The following is a 23,180-nucleotide window of genomic DNA, read 5'->3' on the forward strand; positions in this document are numbered from 1 at the left end:
GCCCCTCTCCAGCGCACGCGTCGCCCCATCCAGATGGTGATAAGGGCTTTGCTCTGTTTTGTGTTTGCTGTTAAGGAGACCTGCGTCATCTGTCAGGTGCCAGCCTGGACGGGGCCGAGCAGGCAGCCCTGTGCCCAAAGTGGTTTTTCAAGGGCTCTCTTCCAGCCCAGCCAGTCCGTCAGAGCTGGCAGCTCATGCTGCTCTGTTATTTACCGTTGCCCTTGGTATATGCTGTGCTGTGCGGTTTCTTAAACCCACATAAGTAAAAATAATCAAGTGCCTGTGATCAAAACAGCCTTGAGGCAGGGAGTTGAATGGGTCCCTGGTGCCTCTCCTTTGTGCATTTAGTTTAAGAAATGGGAGTTGTCATAAAGGCTGTGGATGTCACCTTTGCAGGAAAGGGTGAAGTAGCAATAATTTTAATAGTAACTTTGCAGCAGCAGATCTGAAACTGCAATTCAGAGGTGTCGTCTCGTCTCCCGTTTTCCAGATGGGGAAGCAGAGGCACAGAGAGGACTAATTTGCTGAGGAGCCAGGTCTCCTGTGCTTTGTTCTTCCCTCCCCTGCCCAGAAAAGGGACCCCAGGACTGTGGTACCCACCAGTGGGAAGCGTGGGCTCCTGGGTGTCCCATGTGGCTTCAATCCCGCAGGGAAGCTTCTTGGGACCGTGGGGTCCAGAGAGAGCCCAAGAGCTCATAAACTTGTGCAGCTGCCAGCCCTTCTGGTCTTCATAGCAGCGTGTAGTGGGCACAGTCCAGCTCTGGCTGTGACTTTCCGTGTCTGTCAGGGCAATTGCTGCTGTGTGGGGGCAGCGAGGACAGGTAGAACCTTTCCTTTGGCTCTGTGGGTTTTGTGTGAGATTCTCGGCACAGAAAATCCCGTCCTAACCCACTGCTGCCTGCCTCGGGACATCAGACCCGGGGCATCGCTGCGGTGGGAGCTGCAGAGTGTGGATGGGGGGGTTAGATAGGTGGGAGCAGCAGCGCTACAGGGAAAGGATTTTTTTTTTTTTTTTTTTTTTGCTGGTGAGACCTTTGGCGAGGTTGTGCTCAGAGGGAGGGTTTGGTTTGGGCTCAACCAAACCCCCACGCCCTCATTTATCCCTTCCCTCCCTGGTGTACACGGTGGAGCTGCTCTGCCTGGACAGGTCCCCCCCCTCGCAGCTCCCTGCCACAAACCCACTGCTCAAACTGGAGTAATGTCTGGCCTGATGGAGGGAAGTTTTATGTGTTTGGGTTTTTTAACTGATATTTCAAAATTTATCAGAATTTGAGGGCATTGGTTTGTGCTACCAATGGTTAAAAAGTAGGAAAATGGAAAAACGCTGTTTAGTTGACGATTATAATTTTAATTTTGAAAAGTCATCAATATCCTGCCCAGCAGCGCCGATCTGTGACTGCGCTCCAAATTACATGTGATATCACAGCTAAAGGGTAAAGCGCAGAAAACCCCTCCAGGGCCTGGTTTGTATTTTTAATTTAAGCAGCAAATGCAAAGTTTTAGCACCTGCCTGGGCCATAGGGAGCCTCTGCTGACGCCCATCCGCGGATGCAGCCTCTGCAAGACAGTTTAATCAAAAAGTGCTTGCAGACCTAAACGCCGCAGTGAGCGGGAGGGTCTGGGATCCAGGTTATGGGGGGATCAAACTAAACGATCGGCTGCAGACAGATCCCTTCGTAGGTACGGCCCGGGGGGTTCCTGCCCCTTGGTAGCTGTTTGGTCCTACTGCTTAGGAAAGCGGGTTCAGGACAGCCCCTGCCCATGTGCACAGCCTGGATTTCGGAAGGGTTTAAGCACATCCTCGGAGTTAGGAGGGGTCCCCGCAGCGGAGTCGGTCTCGAGTGGGCCAAAGGGGCCCGTGGAAAAGGGATGATGAGCACAAGAGAGTGAGGAGAGAAGCGGCGAGTTGCAAATACAAGAGCATAAACATAGAAGCAGATATTTGTATGGGTTTTTTTCCTAAGAAAATGTTTTTATTTGAAAACTACACGGACGGATTTGTAGCTGGGAATGTACGTACTTTCTTACATATTTGTACAACTGATGTGTGTCGGCGTCTTCCGCGCTCATTGCGGGGGACTCAAGGGGAGGACGCTTTCCGCTTTAATTTCTTCCTAAGGACAAAAACCGATTCAGGTGCTAAGGGCAGCAGGATCTCTTAGGCAGAAAACTGCTCCTGTTTACCCTTCTTCTGTCTTCAGTGGGTAAGGAAGTCAGCGAGCCTCGTTTTCTCTCCATTGTGTATAACACAAACAACGGCTTTGTATCATTAATGTATTTGTATGACTGAGAAATTGCCAGAGTCCTTGTTCTTTTTATTAAAAGAATGTTTTCAAAAAAATAAAAAGTAGGCTAAAAAGATCCACTTCCCTTTCTGCTCGTTTTCTCGATGTTTCTGGACAGACACGACGCTCAGCCCCGCTCACTGTCCCTCGGAGGAACGAAGGAGCGCAGCAGCTCCCAAACGACTTGCAGACCACCGGTAATCTGGAAAACCCAACCCATGGCCCGCAGCTGGGCTGCAGAGCGGTATTAAACAGAGAATTTACAACCTCCTCCGTTAAAAATGTGCAGAGGTGGATGTTTGGAAGTCTCCAAGTAATGCCGTGAGCTGAGGCACCGAACCTGGGGCTTGAGGGTTGGAAGTCGCTGCCCGGAGGGGAATTTTCTCCCCCTGCCCTTGGGATAGGGGCGCTGGGGGTGAGTCCTTGGGGGGGGGGGCACCGTAGAAAGGAAAATAAAACGGCCTTGGGTTGGACGTTGGGTTTAACACCTCTACAGGGTGACGCGCCTGGATCACATCCTTGCTCCCATTGCACTGGGATGCTGGGAGCTGACCACGGGCATCCCCCCACGCAGGACACGCGGTGGCCGGGGGGCCGTGACCCCCCCCCCCCCCGGGGGGGGCCGTGTGGGATCCTGCCCGTGGAGCCGGCTCGCCGTGGAGCGCTCCCCCGCCGGCGCGCGGCCATCTGCAGAGCTAAATCATTTCAGCTGTCAAAAAAAGCCAATTTTTCCCAGTAGTTAAATGTTTAAAAAAAGAAAGGGGGGAGGGGGGGCGGGGAAGAGTCCAAACCTTTGATGCTTAAAAGATGAATTTCCAGGGAAGGGGAAGAGCCCACATTTGGCGAGCAGAGGGACATCAACACCCCCCTGGCTGCAGTTCCACGGAGGGGGGGGGGGGGCGGAGTGACCCCCCCCCCAAAAACCAGCAGGGGCGGGGGCGACAGGCAGCACCAAAGGGCTCTGCAGACCCACAGCCCGGGGTCGATCGGACCCCCCCCGGGTGGGCTTCAAGGATCGGTGGGAGCACCCGTGGAAGTGGGAACCTTTCTGCAGCGAGCAACCGAGCTCCCGCCGAGCCCGCCGGCCTCGGCTCTTCCGGCGGGGCCGGGGAGGAGGAGCCGGTCCCGGGGAAGGTGACCCGGTTAACGGTGGTTTGGGGGGGGGGGGGGGGATTGAGTTGGGCCATGCCGCTGCTGAGACCGGCTGCGCTTGTGACACTGATGAGAAGCGCGGGGAACGGCGGGCGGCGGGAGGGAAGCGGGGGTCTCCGCCGGTACCGGGATTCGCCGGGGGTTTTGCAGTTCCCTTCGCTTTCCTCAGCCCCCCAGGGACGACGGTATTCGGCCCCCCCGCAGCCGGTGATCGCCGCCAAGCAGCCGTTCCCGGTGGAGCTGAAGGCGGGGAAGAAATACGCCTGGTGCGCCTGCGGGCACAGCAAGAACCAGGTCGGACCGGGAACCGGGGGGGGGGGACACGGACCCCCCGGACCCCCCCCCAGGCTGGGATACACGGGGGGATGCGGACGGGGATGGGGCAGGACCGGTCTCACGGGGAACCCCCCGGTCCAGGGGAGGGCTTTGGGGGGGGAAGAGATGCTGTTGCCCTCCTGGGTGCTCCCGCAGCACCCCAATTCCCGGGGGATGCGTGCAGCCGGGGGGGGGGGGGGAGAGGGGTCTTGGTGCAACAGCATGGTGCTTCATGCCCAGCGGGGTGCAACAGTGCAGCCCCCAGTCCAGCCAGGCACCCCCCAGCACCCCAAAATCCCCCCCTTTACCTCTTCTCCCTTTGCTTCGCAGCCTTTCTGTGACGGGGCCCACAGGAAAGCGGCCCCGGGAATCTCCCCGCTGCGCTTCATCCCGGAGGAGGACAAGACGGTCTGGCTGTGTGGGTGCAAGCGCACCCGCTCCCCCCCCTATTGCGACGGCACCCACAAAGAAGAGGCCGTGCAGAGAGCCCAGGTCTCTGCAAAACCCTGACACGGCTGCACCCCGCAGGGATGGAGGTCACGGAGCCCACGGGAGCTCGGGACCACGGGGATGTTGAATCCTCTCTTGGTTTTGGGAGGAGATGCTCAGCTCCCACCCCAATTAACCTTAATTACTGAGCTCTGAGGGCTGCCACCAGCTGCAGCAAACCAGCCTCACCCCACCACGGGGGCAGCAGTTTTGCCTTCTGCTCGGCTGGGACCCTGCCAGGGATAACGAAGGCTCAGCAGTGGCTGCGGAGAAAAATAATCCACTGGATAATGGGACTTTCAGGAGTGGGTTTGCATTGCCAGAGCTGTGGGTACCCACTGGGATGCGCGACGGAGGGACCCGGGCAGATGCATCTGTACAGGCGGACGAAGGGAATGACAGTCTGCAGCATTTATTACATTTACAAAGCTGTATAGTTATACAAATGTTTAACCAATAACAATATATGAATATCAGAATATATTACAAGACATTAAAACATCGTACAGGATGCAAACATACAGAGCAATTTGGTTTGTACCATATAGGAAAAAACAGAAAACAAAACAACCCCCCCAAGAGCCCCACACAAACCCCAGACCGAGGCACTTCAGCTGCCTCCCTCAGTCCATTTTGGCCTATTTACAAGGAGAAAAGGGGTGTCAAAGTCGAGACAAATGCAGCCCCCCGACACGCTTCGAGCCCTCGTCCAGCCCCAGCCCGGGGATGGGGAAGAGAGAAACAAAAGGGGCCCCGCAGGGACCTTCCCGGGCCCCATCCCCAGTGCCCGGCAGGCAGCGGAGCCTGGGGCTGTGCTATAGCGAAGGTGCCACTGTCAAGTCCGTGATGGGGGTGCAAGTACTTAAAAAAAAAAAAAAATCATAAAAAAAATTTAAAAACTACAATAACAACATCCCATGTTTCCTGACCTTTGGAGTCGGGCTGTTCATACAATTCCCGTGCCGCTTTCCTTTGGTTCTCACCGTGCCGTCGTGGGCGGCCGTAGCCGCTGCCTGGCCGTGGGGTGCCATCCGCGCGCTGCAGGCACTTGCTTATTTTTTGTCATTCACCCCCTTCCCCAGCAAGGGTAAGAGAGAAACCCCCGGGGTCTGTGCTCCCCGGGGTTCATGTGCTTTTTTTTTTTGTCAATGTACAAAGTTGGTCCCTTCCCCGGAGCGCACGGGCAGCCGGCGATACCGGTGCCGCACCGCTCCTGCCCAAAATATGGCAGCACCTTCCCACGCTCGCCCCTCACCGAAGCCTCCTGGCTAAAGGCACTGTAGTCTTATTTTTTTTATTTTATTTTTTTAAAAACCCAATGTGGGGACAGGAGAAGGTAGGAAGGACGGGGAGAAACAAAAATAAATGCTCTGAAATGTGGCGTTGAAGCCATGGAGGTGAGTGGGGAGCCAGCAACGTGGGGGTCCCGTGCAGCCCCTCCCTGCCTGGGCAGGGCAGTGGCATTTGAAGCCCCTGGGTCCCACGCAGACTCACCCAGCGCTGCCAAAGCAGCCCCCAACCATTTAGATGCCCCCAGCCAAAATTTCCCATCAGCGCCCGGAGCCGTTGGCACCCAGTGCTGCCTGTCTGCCCCGGGGAGGAGAAACCAATATTCAGCAGGGCTTGTGCTCCCACCCCCGGTACGGCTGGCCCTTCACCACCAAGTTGCAAGCATAGTTTTTTTAAGCTGGGGGAAAAAAAAACAAAAAACAAACTACTTACTGTGCATAAAGGGAAGCGTCTGTGTGAGGCTTTGCTAGATCAGAGCCTGAAACACCGTCCAGAGACCACACAGGGAAAGCAAAAAAGAGACAGAAACGTGTACGGCAAGGCAAAGCTGAGGGGGGGCAACACTGGCAAGTGATGCTCGATGCCAACAAATGGACCACTGGTTCCAGCTGGCCACAGGCTCCACATTATCAAACCTGGTGCCATAGAATCCCCAGCTAAACACAAAAAAGCAAAAAATCACAGAGCATGGCGGGGCTGGGGGGCAGTTTTTTGGCTTCTGTGCTTGGCCCTTACCTGTGCTTGGCCCTTACCTGTGCAGCCGGGAGTCCACGCTCACGGCCCCGTCTCGCTCCGAGCAGGCGCGAGGGGAGAGGGATGGGGAGGAGAGTGAAAAGCGTTAGAGAAAACGAGCAAGGAAGGCGGCAGCGCCTGCATGGCTCCCAGCTCTGGCATGCAGCTTACATAAGTTAAAACAAAAATTAAAAAAAAAACCAAAACAAAAAACATTTAAAAATACTCAGCCACATTTATGTGTCTTATTTGCATTTTAAATTAATCTGGTCAATCAATAGAAAATAAGTATGTATAATTTTTTTTTCTCCCTATGTACACATATATATTTATATATGTATATATATAATATATATAGATATGTAAAACCCAGCCAGGAGTCCCTGTTTCATCATTGTTTAGGTCAAGGCGGAGGCCGTGCTGCCATTGACAGTCGTTTTGCGGCACCGGCTGGCGGCGGGCGGCAGCGGGTGGCAGTTCGAGGTGCCGTTGAGCGCGGTGCCGGTACCGGCGGGGCCGCTGCCGGCGGTGGAACTGGGCGAGCCGTGGGATGGGGTACCGGGACTGGGCAGGGAGGAGGAGGTGGCGGGCAGCGTGGCGGGGCTGTGGGCTTTGTCGCTGACCGACTCGCACTCAGAGGCGCCGCTGGTGTTGGTGCACTCGGAGGTGGCCGGCTGGGACAGCTTGAGCCGTTTGCAGGCGGGTTGGACGCGGTATTTCAGCGGCAGGGGCCCGTTCTGCAAGCGGGAGAAGGGCAGACGCATGGCACCCGGCAACCCGTGGCACCCCTTGCCGGGATGGCACCGGCGTGCACTGCATCACCGGCTGCCCACGGTGGCAGCATGGCCGGGTGCTGGCCACTAGCCCTCCTGCCTGCCCTGGAGAAAGGGGGAGAAAAGCAGGTGCAGCCCCCCCCAGCCTCCTAAAAAATCACACCTGGAACAAACATCTTGGTAAGGAGGGGGCATCCAGGGTTTTAATTTGTTGAAGTGCTCAAATTTTTAAGCTCTCCAATTTTTAAGCTTTTCAATTAAGTTTTTTCAATTTTTGAATTTTTAAGTAAGTTCTTCCAATTTTTTCAGTTTTAAAGCCTTTTAATGCTTTTAGCCTTCCCCTAAAGGACTGCTTTTCCGAGCTTTTCTTCGAGACAAGCCCCAGTGCCGGTGCCCACAGCAGGGAAGGAGGCAGCTCCGCTTACCCTCCTCCAGGGATAGATGTAGGCGATGTCCATCAGGGTGTAATACTCCTTGAGGGGCTCGTCTTCGTAGAGGACTTCCACCTGGGGCAGAGGACAGTGTCAGTCCCCCGACACGAGGGCAGAGGCACCACCAGCCCCCCCCCAGAGCTGCTTATGGGGCATGGGGGCTTTTCCATCCCCAAGTGCCTCTCCCAGAGCTGGGGTCTGCCAGGGCTCCCAGCACTGCCCTTGCCAGAAACTGGAGCAAATTCAGTTTACATGCAGCACGCCATAAGGGACGGATCCTGCCCCAGCGCCCACTCACTGGGGAGGCAAAGCCTGGGCTGCACAAAGCAGAGCCGTGATATTCGGGACCAAGCAAAGCACAGCGTATTTGCAGCATGGGGTGCAATATGGGATGGCCAAAATGGCATCGGCCCTCTGAGCCCACCAGAGTGCACCGAAAGCCGGGCAGCGAGCGCACCCCAGGCACACGCTCACCTTGTACTTGCTGGGAACGTCCATCTTGTTGCGGAGGAACTTGGCCAGGTGCATGACGGTCATCGCGGCGGGACAGCGCAGGAACCGCACCCCGTTCTTCTGGGGACGCAGCGGGAGGGGGCCGGGGGGAGAGGCGTTGCTGAGAGTCCGCCGTGCAATTAATGGGCAGTTCCCACCTCCTTCAGCAGACGGTTTGGGGGTGCCCTCCGGTCTGCCCCCACACCCCAAAAGCCCAGGAGGCAGCTGGACATGGAGCTCTCCATGCCATGGTCCCACCACACTCACCTTCTCCTTCTCCAGGTCCCCGTTCTCAACGGTCCCTTTCTTCTCCTCTCTGGCGGGAGGAAAGCAAACACAGGACAAAGTTTATGGAGGAATAAAAAGGCGGAGAGGAAAAATAACTCATCAGAAAGGAGCGGCTCCAAGGGGAACATCCAGTGACCTTCAGCCAAGCTCTGGCTTGGCCACCCCGACCACGTACATGCCCAAGTTGCTGCATTTCCAATCCAGCACGCTGCAACCGCTGCCCGGGCTGCCGCCTTCCCTACCTCCTCTGAACTGCTGCTCCAGATGCCAATGACATCCTTGGAGGCCACCACCACCACCAGGGATGCGGCAGCCCTTGGACTCTGCTGCCTGGGAAGGAACCTTCCCCTCCCTGCCCGGGGAACGGCGATGCGGGGACCCCACTGCCATAGCAAGCACCCACGGAGGATGCAGGATGGGGAACCAGAGCAGATGGGTTTTGGGTTGCTCCTCCGTCCATTCAAGAACCCCAGGAGACGCTGAGCTCCAAGCAGGGGCTGTGTCAGCCACCACCACCTCACATCTCAGCTCCGTCTCCGGAGCGGGAAGAGAGGACGAGAGTTTATTCACAACCCCAAACCCAGGCAGAGGCTTAGGAGCAGCCAGAAGACGGTACCTTGACCCTTCGTAAAACTCTATGGACAGGCTAACGATCTCATCATCCGCCAGGTTCCCCTTGTCCTGCTCGGAGACTTCCCCGCGATCTTCGTTGGACCCGTTGGGGACTGCGGGAGCAGAGGGAGGGAGAGGCTGAGCCGTTGCGGGGAGGCACAGCCAGGGTGAGGGGGGGGTCCCCGGGGCTGACTCTTACCCTCTGCCATGGGGTAGGCTGCGTAGAAGTCGCGCCGCCTCTTCATCTCATCTGTGGGAGAAGGGAGGAGGAAGGTGAGGGGGGAAAAAAATCACACCAAGGGGGAGATGGGTGCAAAGAGGGGAGCAAGAGGAAGCCCCGGACTGCCGAGCGCCTGCTCCCCGCCGGCAGCTCGAGCACGAGCTGCCTGGTGCAGACGGACCCGTAGGAGAGCAGTCGCTTTAGCGAGAGCAATCAAGTCGTACCAGTAAAACCCTTGGAGCGGCTGCAAATCTGCTGCTGTGAGAATGCCTTTACGGCGGCTCGACTGTCCTCAGTCTTTCCACACCTGCAGACCCCCACACTTTTTCCCCCGAGGACGGGCAGGCACTTGGAGAGCAAATCCACGGCTCCTGCTCCCAGCTTTGCTTTTCGTGGTTCCCCCCAGCAGCAGCCCCCGGGCTGCCGGAGTGTGGGATGGGCACTATCCGGACGGACCCATCCCTGTCCATTCACACCATGCATTTTCCTGCTGTCCCCATTACACGGGCAGGGGCGTGCGTGGGCAGCGCGAAATCCGGGGGACCGGTTTCACTGGTGGGTGGGAGCGAGTTACAAACAACCCCAAACCCACACAATTATAATTGTCCATGGCTGTACCTTTGAAAAGCCCCGGGACCAGTTTGTACACTATGTCCTGTAGGGTTTTGTCCGACCTGGGGGAAAAAAAGAAATAGGAAAGGAGAGAGAAATCAGCTGGATTAGGGAACAGCTTGCTTCCTCGGGCTGCTGAAAGCTGCCCTGCACCATGCGTCCCCGGCCAGCCCAAATGCCGCTTCCCCCATCTCCCTCCTGGGAAACTCCCAGCACAAAGCCCCAACTCTCCATCCCGTGGCGATGCCACAACCCTGTCTCGCAGGCAAACCTGTCCACCCTTGCGCTCACTGCAAAGGGTTAACTCTGGAAAAAGAAAGAAAACCATTTCAAAAATCCTTGTAATTGCTAAGGATGATGACAGCAGGATTTGGGGGCCAGGATCCGTTTCAGTAGTCAAAATGATTACAAAAACACACCGAGAGCTTAAAAAAAAAATAATCTAAGATCAGCAAATGTTTCTGCAAGTTTTAATTTGCATCTCATTTTATTTTTGGACTTGGCTGCAGTTCAGGGCTCAGGCTTTCATTTCCCTCTTGTAAGGATGTTGTAAGGATGGCAGGATAGTGTCCTCTGTCAGGTTGCTATACAGGAAAGCAAAGTGGACTCCCTAAACTGTGAACATCTCAAGGTAGGATCTTCTAACGCACTCGAGGAACTGGAGAAGCTCGAGTCCCATCCTCAGCACAGAGCCGGGAATAGGATTTTGCTGAAGGCTTGGGCTCAGGACCCTGCAGGCAGGGCATCTGGCACAATTTAAAACCAGCAGCTCAGCCGAATAAAAAAAAAATATCTCAAAAACAAAGCAAGAGCAGTGGGACTGGTGAAAAAGTAAATTATATCTGCAATTATTTCCATTTTAATAATAAGGCCTTTATTTTAAAGAAAAACAAATGACCGTACCCTATATTATTTTTAGCCTAGCCGTGTCTTTTATCCCTAATTCCTCGGTGATGTCACACTGGTTCATGAGGCCCCGCTGTGATTTTATTTATAATACATACCCAGAGAATTTGCTTTATAATTTACAGCAAGCTAATGAAAAAGCAACCTCAGCCGCTTGATTGGCAGCTTAATTACCAGCCGGTCCTTGCTCTTGCATGAGTCAACCCCATTCAGCCCAGCACAGTGGCACTGGGTGGTGGCCGGGGTGCCACAGGGGGGGTGCCACGGTGGCCAGGCGTGGGCAGCACCCTCAGCACCACGCAGCATCATGCCCGGGGCACGGGTGTTTCGGCGCTGCCGCGGCACCGCGGCTCTGGTTTGGGAAGCAAAGGGGAAAGCAAGCCCCTCATCGGTGCAGAGAGTTTTCTATGGCACCAGATCTGGATCAGGCCCCTGTCACCTGTGGCAGCACCTCTGCCCGCATGTGCCCCACATTTCCCATCGTCGGGATCAAACGGGAGGCAAAGGCACTGTGCCACCACGACAGCCGGGGTTCGGGGCCGCCGGCGCAGAGCTGCTCACGTGCGCGGTGCCCGTCTGCGGCGCGGGCGGCTGCGTATCCGTCTCCGCGCGCAGACAGGGATGTTTTGGCGAGGGAGCCGTGGGAGCCGGAGTGTAAATATTTCATAGTCAACCGGGGGGGGGGGGGAGGAAGGCGGAAAAAGTGTTACTACAGAAACAGATTTACACGGAAGAGGCTAAAAAAAAAAAGGAGGATAAAAAAAAAGCCAAGTGATGTATTGCAGCCTTTCATGGTTTCTATGCCAACCACCTGCAGAGCCAATTCCACAACTGACGGGACGTGTCTGGCTTTCCCCAGCCAGACGCGGGGCCGGGGCAGAGCCGGCACGAAGCCAACACCACCGTGGCTGGGCACCCTTTCACCTGTGCTGCTGTGAGCCCACCCTGGCATCCCCCAAGGGACATGGCACCATCCCCACGGGGGAAAGAGCAGGGAGTTAGAAAACACAGGCGGTCCCAGGTTAAACTGCGCATGGTGGGACTGCAGGGACGGATGGATGGACGTCTGTGGTCTGGGAGGCGCAGGCATGGGCACAGGCAGCCCCTGCTCTGGCTGTCACCCACCCCAGCCTCCTCCTCCTGCCACAGAAGAGATGTCCCTGGGTCCTGTTCCCTCCATGGTGGCATTTCCCACTCTCCCTGTTCCCCTTCCACCCGGAGAGCACCCCAAATCCCCACTGCTGTGGGGTGCGGGGTCAGGAGCAGAGAGGTTTCATGCTGCAAGAGGTACAACGGTCCCTGCTCAGCTGCACCATCGTGAACCTGGGCTGGCCGCAGAGCCCTGCTCCCCATCTCGGGGTGCTCAGGGCTGCACCCTAGAGCAGGCACAGGCTCCACCGACACGGGGCCAGGGCTTGGTGCCACGCAGGGGCATGGCGTGCGGGGAGCCCCCAAAACTCACCTGATGCTGAGGAGGGGTCTGGTTTTGTGCACTTGGACATCACACATGGGGCAGTACTTGTTCGTCTCCAGGTACCGAACAATGCAGGTTTTGCAGACTGTGGGGAAAGACTCGGCATGAGCAGATGGACACACGGACAAGGGGGCAGAGCCCCTGTGCCAGCCCAGCAAAGCAGCCCTCACCCCCGCACTGGCTCGGGGCTGGGACCCCTGCTCGCCTGCCCCAGTCGGGCCCCATCCATGACCCCACAGCTCCACGCGGCAGCAATGCCTGATGCAGGAGGGTCTTGGTGCAGCACGGCCACCCTTCCCGGGACTCGGGGTACCCCAGGTGCAGCGCGGCCCCGGCCGGGAGCCCAGGACACTCACAGGAGTGCAGACACTCCACGATGGTGGTGGCGTCTATGAAGTAGCCGCCGCACAAGGCGCACATCAGGTGGGGGTTGAGCTCGGTGATCTTTATCCTGGTGGTCCTGTGCATTTTGGAGCAGCGCCGCGGCGGATCCTCCCTGCAGGGAAACACCCAGGGCCACCATTAATGGCCACTTCGTGCAAGGACAGGACCCGTGGGACCCAATTCACCCATGAAGGAACAAATCCAGAGCAGGGTGGGGGTGCCTGACACTCGCCCTGATGTGCCATGCTTTGCCCCGAGAGCACTGGGGCAGCCCCAGCCCCGCACCCTGCCAGCCCCGGGGGTGCGCAAGCAGCACCCACACACCTCCCCACGCAGGTCCTGGTCCTGGGCACTGCCCAGCTCCCTTTGCCTCATGTTTGCACCTTCCTGGGGGTGCCCCAGTGGGTCCCCACCATGCCAAGTCACCTCTGAGAGAGGACAAATCACCCCTGTTAGCCAGCCCCTTGCTTGCAGCTCCCTGGGGCTGTGCACGCATACACACACACAAAGTGTATTTTTGTTTTGTTCGATGGAAAAGGCATTTTCAGCCACTGCCTCGCGGTTTCTATAGAAACTCCTGAGTCCGGTGTTGGCCACCTGCCCACGGCCAGGAGCACCCGCAGCACCTGTGTGTGTGGGTGTGCAGGGCCGGGTGTGCACACAAGGTACGGGCAGCGTCCCCCGGCGCGGGGCGCAGACGTGGGGGAATCGCTGCCTGCCCGCTCCGGCACTTCCACGTTTACAATGGGAGACGGTAGAGCCGGAGCCCGAAATCGCTGCAGTTTTATTGTTTCCATGGCAACCCCGATACTTGAAGAGGAGCCAGAATATTATTACAACCATCCGAGGCGAGGGGGAAAGGGGAGAAGAAACCCTGGGTTTGTGTAAATGAGCGTGGGCGCGATGGCAGAGCCGGGGTGTGCCGACAGTAACACCCGTACGTACCCACAACCCCACCCACCCCGAGGGAGACACACACACGCACACGTGTGTGTACACACATACGACACCTACATGCTCGTATCCCCTACACGCACACGGGCGAAGATACACACGCACACGCTTGCACCCCTGCGGTACAGGCGCTCGCACGGGGCCAGGTACGAAGCGCTGTCACCGGCAGCCTGACACGGGGCCAAGGCCCTTCGCAGACACCCCACAGCCGAACAACCGGACGACGGCCGAGACAACCGCCGAAGGCACAACGGGTACCACGACCGGGCGAGGAACGGGGTGAACCCCGCACCCAGGGAGCAAAACAGGGTTGCACGCGTGTGCGTGCGCGCACGGGAGCGCGTGCGGGGGTGCGCACGCCGGGTGGGTGCGCGCAGGGCTGTGCGTGCGAGGCTGTGGGGTTTTTTTTGCGCGTGCAGGGGTGCGTGCTCGGGGCTCTGCGATGGAGTGGTGCGTGCAGGTGTGTTTGTACAACACCGGGTCCGTGCCAGGCGCCTGCCCTGGGGAAGCCGCCCTAACGCTCCCGGCTTGCTCCCTGCGGTGCTTCTCCCTGGCTCCAGTCTGGGTCTCTCATCTCCTTCATCCACCGTGGAGTCCCCGGAGGCAGGTCTGCAGGGATGGGGGACACCGTGGGGATGGGGATGCTGCAGGGATGGGGACACCACGGGGATGGGGACCTCAAGGACACCCCTGTGCTGGAGGGGCAGGGCCCAAGCTGAGCCCCAGGGTCTCCTTACAGGGAGGGGGCCGGGGCATCAGGGTGTTTGGGAAGCGTCCGCACCCCCCAGGCTCAGCTCTCACCCCTGGGCATCCCTTGGGTGGGCACCCCGGGGTGCCCTGCACCTTGCTGCACCCGAGCAGGTGCCCTCAGCCCTCCGTAGCCCACAGGTGATGGGGGGCCACGGCCAGACTCCCCCCGGCCAGGAGGAATGCCTGGGGGGGCCGCGGTCCCCAGCCCCGGGGCTCCCGCACCGACCCCTGGCCAGGGGACCGGGCAGCTCCACCGGGCACTGGCTGCCCACGGCGGGCCGCAGGATCCCACGGCTGCATTTTGGGTGGATTTTGCCGCTTTTGGTGCTCACAGCCGCCAATGGCGGCCCGGGTCTCCGCGGGAGGGGGGGGGGGAGCCTGAGCCACCGGCGCAAACCGGTTCTAATAAACCGGGTGATAACAACGGCGATTTCCTGCCGCGGGGGGCAGAAACAAAGCCCCGGACCCCCCCAACTCCCCTCCCCGGGCACCGGAGCCGGCCGTAGCACCGGCCCCACCGGAGCCTTCGGGGCCGCCCCGTCCCGCCAAGCGGCGCCCGCTGCCCCGGTCCCGCCGCCGGAACGGGTCCCGCCGCCCGCAGCCGGCTGCCCCGCACCCCCCCCCCCCATCCCGACTTTCGGGGTCTTTTGTCTCCCTGGGCGGTGGCCCGGCACAGTGGGGTGTGTGTGTCCCCCCCCAAATCCCCCCGGGACCAGGCACGGGTGAGGAAGGACGTTTCAAAGTCACCGGTAACTTGGACCCGACCGGCTGCCCCCCTCCCCGTGGGACCCACCGGCGGCGGCAAGCTCGGGAAATAAACCGGGACGGTTCCCCCCCGGCACTGCCCGCTCGGCGGCCACGGACACCCCCTCCCCACCCCACGCACCGCGAACACGACAAAAAGGCACCGGAGCGTGAACCCGCGCCCATCGACGAGACACCACCACCCCCCCGCTCCTCCCGGGGTGCGGGACGCGGGCACCGGCCGCTGCCGAGGAGCGAAACGGCGTGGGGGGGACACACAGAAGGAAGCCCCGCGGGGAGGGCACGGACACGCGTGTCCCCACACCCGTGTAGGCACAAGGACACACTCAGCCCCCGTCCCCGCGGCGGGACGTGGCCGCCCGGCGTGCGTGACACCCGCCTGGCACGGACACGCCACGGGCATGGACACGCCACGGGCATGGACACGCATGACCCCGCGTTGTGCCCCCGGGGGGGTGTTTCCCGGCGGGGGGGGGGGGCACACCGGTGCCGCGGGCAGCTCCCGCTTCTTTTTTTTTTGTTTTTTTTTGGGGGGGACGACACACACACGACACCGATTTGGGGCCGGGGGTGGGGCAGCCCCGGTGAACCCGGGGCGCTCCCGGTGCCCCCCAGCCCTTTGTACTCGGGACCGGCTGACAGCCCGCCCCGGGGCCCCGGCCCGGCCCCTCCGCCCGCCCCGGGGGGGGCTCCCGCCGCGGCCCCCCCCCAACCCCCCCGGGCCGTACCGCACTGCCCCGCTCTACGCCGCGCCAGGCCCGGGGGCGGGTGGGCGTCGGGAGCCGGGGCTGTCAGAGCGCCGTTGCCCCTCGCCGGTGCCCGCCGTGGGGGGGGGGGGGGAATGGAGGGGGTCAGGGCCCCCCCCCGGGCAGGAGCGGGGCCGCCGCACAAAGCGGGGGGAGGCGGCGGCCATCGGCCATCTTGAACGCGGAGAGAAAAGGGCGCGGGGGGGGCCCGGCGGCGGCGGCGGCGGGGGGGGGAGGCGGAGGGGGGGGGCCCGGGGCCGCGTCCCTACCTGGTGGCGGCGGCAGCGGCGGCCCCGCGGCCGCCCCTCCGCTCCCGCCGGTCGGCGCGGCTCGGCTCGGCTCGACTCGGCGGCGGCGCTGCGGCCGGGGCCCTTTTTTTTCTCTCGCTCGTTTTTTTTTTTTTTTTCCTCCCTTTTTTTTTTTTTCCCTCCTTCCTCCTCCTTTTTTTTTTTTAATTTTTTTTTCCTCCTTTTTTTTTTTTTTATTTTTTTCCCTCCTCCAGCCGCCGCCAGGCCCCGCCCCGCCTCACGTGACCTCATTCCTTTGGGGTGTTGCGGAGGAGGGGAGTGAGGGGCCGAGATTGCCCCCCCCCCCCCCCGCCGCCCCGCCCCGCCGGGACACGGCCCCCCCCCCCCGCCGCCGCCGCCCCGGGGGACACCGCTGCGACGGTGCCCCGGTGCTTGCGGAGAGCCTCGCTGCTGCCATCCCCCCCCCTCCCCCGTTGGGCTTCGGCAGAAAAGGAGAGCGCCCTAAAAGCAGCTGGAATGGGCCCAAAATCCGAGCCGGGGCGGCAGTGCCCGGTCCCCATGTTCCCCCATCACCGCGGCACTGCTAGGGTGGTGGCCCGAGACCCCCCTCCCCGACCAGCCCTGGGGGCATTTTCGGTCCCGAATGGGAGGATTTGCCACCCGGGAGGTGACGCGGGGCATCCCGGGCCCCGCGGGACATTCCCCGGGCCCCTCGGGCGGGGGTCCGGTGCCTGCCGGTGCTCGGCGGGGCCTGCGGGACTGGTGCCGGGAGGGGAAAGCAAAGGGAAGGGGGAAAAAAAGGAAGGGAAGAAAAACAGAGGGAAATTAGAGGAAGAAAGGGGAAAATGGAAAAGGAGGGAAGAAAGGGGGGAAAAAAGGAATAGGTAGAAAGAAAAAAGGAAGGAAAGAAAAAAAGAAAGGAGGGAGAAAAGAAAAAAGGCAGGAAAAAGGGACGGAGAGGGGAAAAAAGGAAAAAGCGGGAAAGAAATAAAATAAGGGAAAAAAGGGAAGGAAGGGGAGCAGAGCGGGCGGGCTCACGGCGCCGGTTTCCCCCGCGGGGCCGGTCCCGCAGCCGGGCGGGATCCGTCACGGCGGGCCCGTCTCCGCTCGGAGGGAAGGGGGCACCTTGCGGGGAGCTCACGGGGGACCTCGGGGGTTGCGGGCAGCGGGGAGCCCACGCGTGTCGGCGGCAGCTCACCCCCCGACGCCCCGCAGCCCCTCTCTAGCGCAGCGGAAAGACCCAGACGGCCCCGCTGCCCCGCGCGTGTCCGCGCCTCCCCCGTGGGTCTGACCGGGGCTCGGCGCGACCGAGGGCGCTTCCGTACGCCCGGTGTTACCGGCTCCTCGGCGGGGCGCAGCGCCCACGCGTGTTTTCCTTCGGCCCACACGGTTACGGCCGTGCGATTAATTCCCCACCCCGGCCGGTGTCCCGGTACCGGCACTCGGTCTCCCGGTGCCGGTACCCGGTTCTGGTACCCGCAGCCCGCGGGCGCTCCCGGGGATGCTCCGGCTGAGTGGGGCGGTCGCGGTAATATTCTCCAGCGCGGTCTCTGTGGCGCAATCGGTTAGCGCGTTCGGCTGTTAACCGAAAGGTTGGTGGTTCGAGCCCACCCAGGGACGAAACGAGCTGTTTTACCTCGGTTTTTTCCCCGCTTTTTTCCAGGGCCGGTCCCGGGGAACGGCCGAGGATGGACGCAGCAGGCCGGGGTGGCAGGTCCCGGGTCCCCGTGGGGCAGGCAGTGTGGTTTTGAACTGTGCAGAGAGCTGCGCAGGGGCTTGGTGGGGCTTTTCTTGCTCCCTTGGGGTGGTCCTCGCCCTCAGGACTGGGCTGAGCTGGACACAGAGAAGGTGCGGATGGGCAGGATGTGGTCCTGGTGCTCCCAGTGGGCTCACAGCTCTCTCCAAGTCACTGGGTGAGCAGGAAACCAGCCCCTGGTGTTAACAAAAACATTTCTGCTTAGCCTGTGGTCCCCTCTGCACTGCGGTTTCTCCCATAAGCAAAAGGACATGTTGGGACATTAAAAATGGAGCGGAGACTTGAAAGCCTGTTTCCATCCAGAGTCCATATTTTGCCTTAAAAACAAGCTGAAGTTCCCCTCTCTTACAAAGTCTTGTAAAATCTATTTATGTTCCCCGCTTGCCCCGATTTTATTTTCATACCAGAAATAATGAAGTTAATGTTTTAACGCAGGGCATAAAGCCGCGCCAGGAAGATCCCTGTTGTTTCAAAAGCCCGGAGCCACAAAATGCTTCCATGGCCAAGTCCAGCACTGCCGGGACTGGGGAAGTGCTGGGGTTCTCTGGGCCAGGGAGTGGGATTGCTGCTGCCTTCGCAATCCGAGAGCCAGACCCTGACAGGAAAGCGAAGGGAGAAGCAGTGCCCAGCAAGGATCACCTCCCCACTGCCACCCGAGATGGCCAAGGCTGCGGAGGAACCAGGCGCTGCCAAAATCTGCCTGTGGAGATATTCCCATCTGGTTCTACGGCTCCTTTTCTCCCCAGCACGTGGGGTGTTCCCACCAGACAGAATGTGGCCTCTGACTTCATCCCTGCGAGAAACCTTTTACAATGGAAAACACTTCAAAAATACAACTGCCACGGGACAGGCTGCGCCTCCGGGGCTTGGTCCCGGGGCGGATGAACAGCCCCTGCACAGGCCAGAGGTTTTCATTGAAACCAGGCGGGCTGATCTGTTGTGCATTTAAGAGCGTTTCCAAACACATGGATCTCTTTCCCTTTGGCACAACATCACTCCCCTAAATTAAACATTTAATCCTGTCTCCTCTAGGAGAGGGGAGAGCTGGCTAACGGGGATGGGGAAGGAAATCCAATACTCCGCAGAGCGCAAATCCCCCTTTCAGTTGCTCTCTGAATAAAAAATACCCTTGCAGCCATTTGCCAGGCCTCTTTCCCTCCCCAGGATGTGCCGTGACTCGCTGCTTTACAGAGTGACTTTACTGTGCCAGCACTTTCCAAAGAGAATTTTTTTTTTTTTTTTCCTCTAGGAGACCCAGTGTCCCTGGCCCCACAGCGTGAGTTTAGGGTTTTGCTCCGGGGTCCCAGAGCTGCAAAAGCAGACAGGGGGTGCACAAAGCCTGACACACACCAGGGCTCTGCATGGTGGAGTGGTGTGGGATGGGTTTCCTGGAGTTTCTAGTTAAATTTGGCCAGGTTTGGCCAACTTTTCCCAGTGCCCAACAGAAGGTGCCAGGGCTGTGTAGGGCCAAGCTAGTGGAAGATACCACTGGGCAGGTCCCAGCCTGGCCACCCTGCGCTGATCCCAGCCTTGCCACGGGCACTCAGGGAATGGGCACGTGGGTGCCATACTGGGCAGGCACAGGGGCTGTGGTCTCAGGGACCCCCCAGTGCCACTGAGTGATGGGATGGCCGTACCCGCCTGCCACCTCTGCAGTGCTCCTGCATGTCCCTCCAGCTGTGCCATGCCCCCATGGGCATCTCCAGCTGTGCCATGCCCTGCATGTCCCTCCAGCTGTGCCATGACCCCATGGGCATTTCCAGCTGTGCCATGCCCTGCATGTCCCTCCAGCTGTGCCATGCCCCCCATGGGCATTTCCAGCTGTGCCATGCCCTCACGGGCATCTCCAGCTGTGCCATGCCCTGCACGTCCCTCCAGCTGTGCCGTGCCCCCCATGGGCATTTCCAGCTGTGCCATGCCCTCACGGGCATCTCCAGCTGTGCCATGCCCTGCACGTCCCTCCAGCTGTGCCATGCCCCCCATGGGCATTTCCAGCTGTGCCATGCCCTCACGGGCATCTCCAGCTGTGCCATGCCCTGCACGCCCCTCCAGCTGTGCCATGACCCCGCGCGCTCATCCAGCTGCGCACCTCGACGGATCCAGCTGTGCGAGCCCCCCCCCCCCGCCTCCAGCTGCGCACCCGCCCCGCCCCTCCCGCGCAGTCCGCCGCCGTCCCGGCATGCCCCGCTCACTATGACTCTTCATTTTTCTCCCCCTCCCTCACCGCCGCCGCAACCAACCAGCTCCGCCCCGCGGCGGACGGAACCACCAATAACGGAGCGGCGGCTCGCCGGGAGGCCGCGGCGGTAGCCAATGGGAAGAGAGGGGAGGCGGGAGCAGCGGCGCGGCGGGGCGGTGTGCGGTACGGCCGGAGGAGCGGTGCGGGGCCTGGCGGTGTCTGTGCAGCCGGCGCCATGGTGAGCGCCGGGACGGGGCCGGGGGCGGCCCGGGGGAGGAGTTGGGACCGGCGGGACGAGGCCCGCGGGTGGCCTGGAGGCCTTCCCGTCGCCGCGGTGGTGTATCCCCATGGGCCTTCCCTCAGACCGGGCCGTGGCGGGCGGGGGCCGCGGGTGGGCGGGAGGCAGCGGCCGTAAGCAACCCGCTGTGGGATGCCTCCCCCCCCCAAATGGAAAAATCAAAGCCAAAACCGCAGCGGGGAACGGGGTCGGCTTCCCCCTGCTGCACCGGGGCCGCAGGGACAGGCCAGGCGGAGGGGGGTACCCCCAGGCCCCTTCAGCCTCACCGGGGAACCGGCATCCCGAGCCGCTGCCCCCAGCCCCGGCGGTACCTGCTCTCCTTCTCTTTTCCAGTCTATTATGTCGTATAACGGCGGGGCCGTAATGGCCATGAAGGGGAAGAATTGCGTGGCCATTGCTGCGGACCGGCGGTTTGGGATTCAAGCGCAGATGGTGACCACAGACTTCCAGAAGATTTTCCCTATGGGAGAAAGACTGTATATTGGATTGGCAGGACTGGCCACGGACGTTCAGACGGTGTAAGTGGGACTCCCGCGCGCCCGTGTGTTCCCATACCCAGCGTGTAAGAGGCATATTTACAATAAGTACTAAGTGGCAGCTTATGCTGAGCATAAATGCCTTTGTTTATTCGTGGGGAAGGGTATAATAGCTGGGTGCCAGCTTTCCTTTTCTTATTCTCCCTTTACTGGGAGCTTTTTAAATAAAACTGCACTCGATTTAAGATCACATCACTACTAAGACTTTGTAACTTCAGCTGCATCTGGAATACCTACCTGCCTCAGGCTCGTGTCAGTAGCTGGTATCTGTCAGTGTGCAGTAGAACAGTTCAGGCCTGGGTGAAGGTGAAAGAAAAACGAACCCGCTTCTGCTTTAATCCTGATTCTCATCTCTTGCAGTGCCCAGAGACTGAAGTTCAGGCTGAATCTCTACGAGCTGAAGGAAGGCAGGCAGATCAAACCTCAGACTTTTATGAGCATGGTTTCCAATCTGCTTTATGAGAGACGGTAACTGTCAAACAACAGAGTTGCTGTTTATGTGTCAGTGAAGGCTGTGGTTGTTGGAGTTGATCTGATTCTAGAGAGGTGGGGGCTGAGGAGGGCTCCTGTAAAGACTACTTGTGATATGGCAAGAGGAGACTTCAATCTAAGGACAATGTTTCTTCAACTTCCTTGCAAAAGAATATTGAGTATTGTTAAAATAATCCTGCAGCAGTACAAGTTTGTTCTGTTTGCCACGCTAAAACCATTGCAGGATGCTTCTAGGTTGACCTGAAAGGTCCCCTCCACCAAAAGCATCTGTGGGATGTTTTCCTTGTATGGATATTTATGTGGGACATGAAACTGCTTCAAGGTGGTTGGACTGCTCTATGCCATGTTGTTCTTCACAGGTTTGGACCTTACTACACAGAACCAGTCATTGCCGGGCTGGACCCCATAACACACGAACCTTTCATCTGCTCTCTAGACCTGATCGGCTGCCCGATGATAACCGATGACTTTGTGGTCAGCGGCACCTGCTCTGAGCAGATGTACGGCATGTGTGAGTCCCTCTGGGAGCCCGACATGGTGAGTGAGGTGGCCAGGCTCAGCTCTGGTTCTTGGATTCAGCTTCCTGCTGTTAATTGCAGAACCTGAGATACACAGGTTGGATGAAAAGCTCTGTCCTTCAGTACTTCCCGAAGGAGCTCACGAGAACAAAGAGGCTGTAGCTTGTAGCAGCCTGCAGGGAAAATCTTGCAGTGTCTTGGATGATACTTTGGGTTTTGAACAAAATCCGATGACTCAACGTTCAGTTTTTACACCAACTAAAATAACTTCTGTTCCTCAGGAACCCGATCACCTCTTCGAAACAATTTCGCAGGCCATGTTGAATGCAGTGGACAGAGATGCCCTATCTGGAATGGGCGTGGTAGTACACATAATGTAAGTGCTGCTCTCTTCCCCTACAGAACAGAGGTAGAATTTAACAAGCTGTACATTAAAGTCAGTTAAGGTTTCCAGGGTATCCCTAATCCTGCTCCCTTTCAGCAGTATCTTTAGCAATGTTTTGTCCATTCTAAGTGTTTTATTTCTCATGGCTGCTCTCTGTTGCGGTTCATGGCTGTTGCTAGAACTGCAGGAGCCATGGGGAATTAATCCTAGAGTTAGACTCTTGCTGTGTAGGGATTCCCTGCCTGCATTCCCATCGGTATTCAGAGTGTGACTCCCCACTTATGGGTAGCACTGGCCAAGAGGATGCTCTTTGCCACAGCTGGATGCAATGTTAACTTCCTGACTCTGCAATCAGACCAACTTCTGAAGCAGCTTATTTTGCTTGTGGTGCTGTTTGCCTGCAGCATCCCAGGCACTGCTGCTTACTGAACTTACTGGAGCTCCCCTCGGGTGAAGCGGCAGGAGGATGGGGTTTACCTAGTTGTAACAGCTACCTTCAAGTTCAGATGATCCTGCCTCCGCTAGCAAACAAACTACCTATGCACACTGCAGCTTCCTAATGAAGGGACAATCTGCATGTAGGTATAAATGCGGATTTACTAATTGTCTTTTCTCTTTCCCTCTCTAGTGAAAAAGACAAGATCACTACCAGGACCCTGAAAGCTCGCATGGACTAGCCCAGCACATCTGCTCATGTGTTTCACATCCCGATCTGCTTGAACTTTTTTAAATAAAACTCTCTATTGTAGTGAACTTTCCTTTTCTTGAGTCTGAACACTAGGATTAAGTTCTCAGCTCTAAAGCTATCAGAAGGAGCTTGGGTTTTACACGGTAGCCAAGCTTACCTTTCTCTCTGAGCCACCTATACTAATCTCCCTCAGTACACCCGTATGTGTGAGTGACTGAGCTTCAGCTGCACCCCAGGGAGTCAGCAGGACTTGGTAAAATCAGTTCTTACTTAAAAACCCCATTTTACAGGCACATAAAAAAAGGCTTTTCCCATTGTGGTTAATCTAAGACTGAAAATGACCACATACCTCATGGAGTAACAGTTGATCATTACAGCACTTTAAAGAGGACAGCAGTAAGGAACAGATG

General features: G+C 58.6%; 3 protein-coding genes and 1 non-coding gene across 7 annotated transcripts; 3 read left to right on the plus strand and 1 right to left on the minus strand.

The window, feature by feature from the left end:
- The first annotated feature begins 3,443 nt into the window (after nucleotides 1-3,443).
- Nucleotides 3,444-4,653, plus strand: CISD3 (CDGSH iron sulfur domain 3). Its single transcript, XM_075036464.1, has 2 exons — nucleotides 3,444-3,731; nucleotides 4,083-4,653. The coding sequence occupies exons 1-2, from the start codon at nucleotides 3,471-3,473 to the stop codon at nucleotides 4,260-4,262; spliced, it is 441 nt and encodes a 146-aa protein (XP_074892565.1). The 5' UTR covers nucleotides 3,444-3,470; the 3' UTR covers nucleotides 4,263-4,653.
- Nucleotides 4,654-5,143: 490 nt separating this feature from the next.
- Nucleotides 5,144-16,202, minus strand: PCGF2 (polycomb group ring finger 2). 4 transcript variants are annotated; one of them, XM_075036460.1, is made up of 10 exons: nucleotides 15,940-16,202; nucleotides 12,428-12,567; nucleotides 12,060-12,156; nucleotides 9,698-9,753; nucleotides 9,059-9,109; nucleotides 8,864-8,972; nucleotides 8,227-8,275; nucleotides 7,942-8,040; nucleotides 7,462-7,542; nucleotides 5,144-7,000 (listed from the first exon to the last, which is right to left on the minus strand). In XM_075036460.1, the coding sequence occupies exons 2-10, from the start codon at nucleotides 12,537-12,539 to the stop codon at nucleotides 6,662-6,664; spliced, it is 993 nt and encodes a 330-aa protein (XP_074892561.1). In that variant the 5' UTR covers nucleotides 12,540-12,567; nucleotides 15,940-16,202; the 3' UTR covers nucleotides 5,144-6,661. The 4 variants fall into 4 exon arrangements, with proteins under 4 accessions (XP_074892561.1, XP_074892562.1, XP_074892560.1 ...); XM_075036461.1 differs by lacking the exon at nucleotides 15,940-16,202 and adding an exon at nucleotides 15,653-15,860; XM_075036459.1 differs by lacking the exons at nucleotides 12,060-12,156; nucleotides 12,428-12,567; nucleotides 15,940-16,202 and having other exon boundaries at nucleotides 9,698-12,046.
- A 1,262-nt stretch (nucleotides 16,203-17,464) lies between these two features.
- TRNAN-GUU (transfer RNA asparagine (anticodon GUU)) lies at nucleotides 17,465-17,538 on the plus strand. Its single transcript has one exon. It is a non-coding gene; the product is annotated as a tRNA-Asn (tRNA).
- Nucleotides 17,539-19,950: 2,412 nt separating this feature from the next.
- Nucleotides 19,951-22,835, plus strand: PSMB3 (proteasome 20S subunit beta 3). The gene is made up of 6 exons (XM_075036463.1): nucleotides 19,951-20,091; nucleotides 20,485-20,669; nucleotides 21,048-21,155; nucleotides 21,539-21,716; nucleotides 21,979-22,073; nucleotides 22,711-22,835. The coding sequence occupies exons 1-6, from the start codon at nucleotides 20,089-20,091 to the stop codon at nucleotides 22,757-22,759; spliced, it is 618 nt and encodes a 205-aa protein (XP_074892564.1). The 5' UTR covers nucleotides 19,951-20,088; the 3' UTR covers nucleotides 22,760-22,835.
- The last annotated feature ends 345 nt before the right edge of the window (nucleotides 22,836-23,180 follow it).

The sequence above is a fragment of the Buteo buteo genome, chromosome 9, assembly GCF_964188355.1.
Source record: "Buteo buteo chromosome 9, bButBut1.hap1.1, whole genome shotgun sequence".
NCBI lineage: Eukaryota > Metazoa > Chordata > Aves > Accipitriformes > Accipitridae > Buteo > Buteo buteo.

Excerpts from the sequence above, each read along its gene's own strand:
- PCGF2 (XM_075036459.1), bottom strand. The coding sequence starts at position 10,019 with ATGGTTTTCTTTCTTTTTCCAGAGTTAACCCTTTGCAGTGAGCGCAAG. Across the intron at positions 8,973-9,058 it reads AGCCTACCCCATGGCAGAGG|TCCCCAACGGGTCCAACGAA; the intron begins GTAAGAGTCAGC and ends CTGCTCCCGCAG. Across the intron at positions 8,276-8,863 it reads GAGTTTTACGAAGGGTCAAG|AGAGGAGAAGAAAGGGACCG; the intron begins GTACCGTCTTCT and ends TCCTCCCGCCAG.
- CISD3 (XM_075036464.1), top strand. The coding sequence starts at position 3,471 with ATGCCGCTGCTGAGACCGGCTGCGCTTGTGACACTGATGAGAAGCGCG. Across the intron at positions 3,732-4,082 it reads GCGGGCACAGCAAGAACCAG|CCTTTCTGTGACGGGGCCCA; the intron begins GTCGGACCGGGA and ends TTTGCTTCGCAG.
- PSMB3 (XM_075036463.1), top strand. Across the intron at positions 20,670-21,047 it reads GCCACGGACGTTCAGACGGT|TGCCCAGAGACTGAAGTTCA; the intron begins GTAAGTGGGACT and ends CATCTCTTGCAG. Across the intron at positions 21,717-21,978 it reads CCCTCTGGGAGCCCGACATG|GAACCCGATCACCTCTTCGA; the intron begins GTGAGTGAGGTG and ends TCTGTTCCTCAG.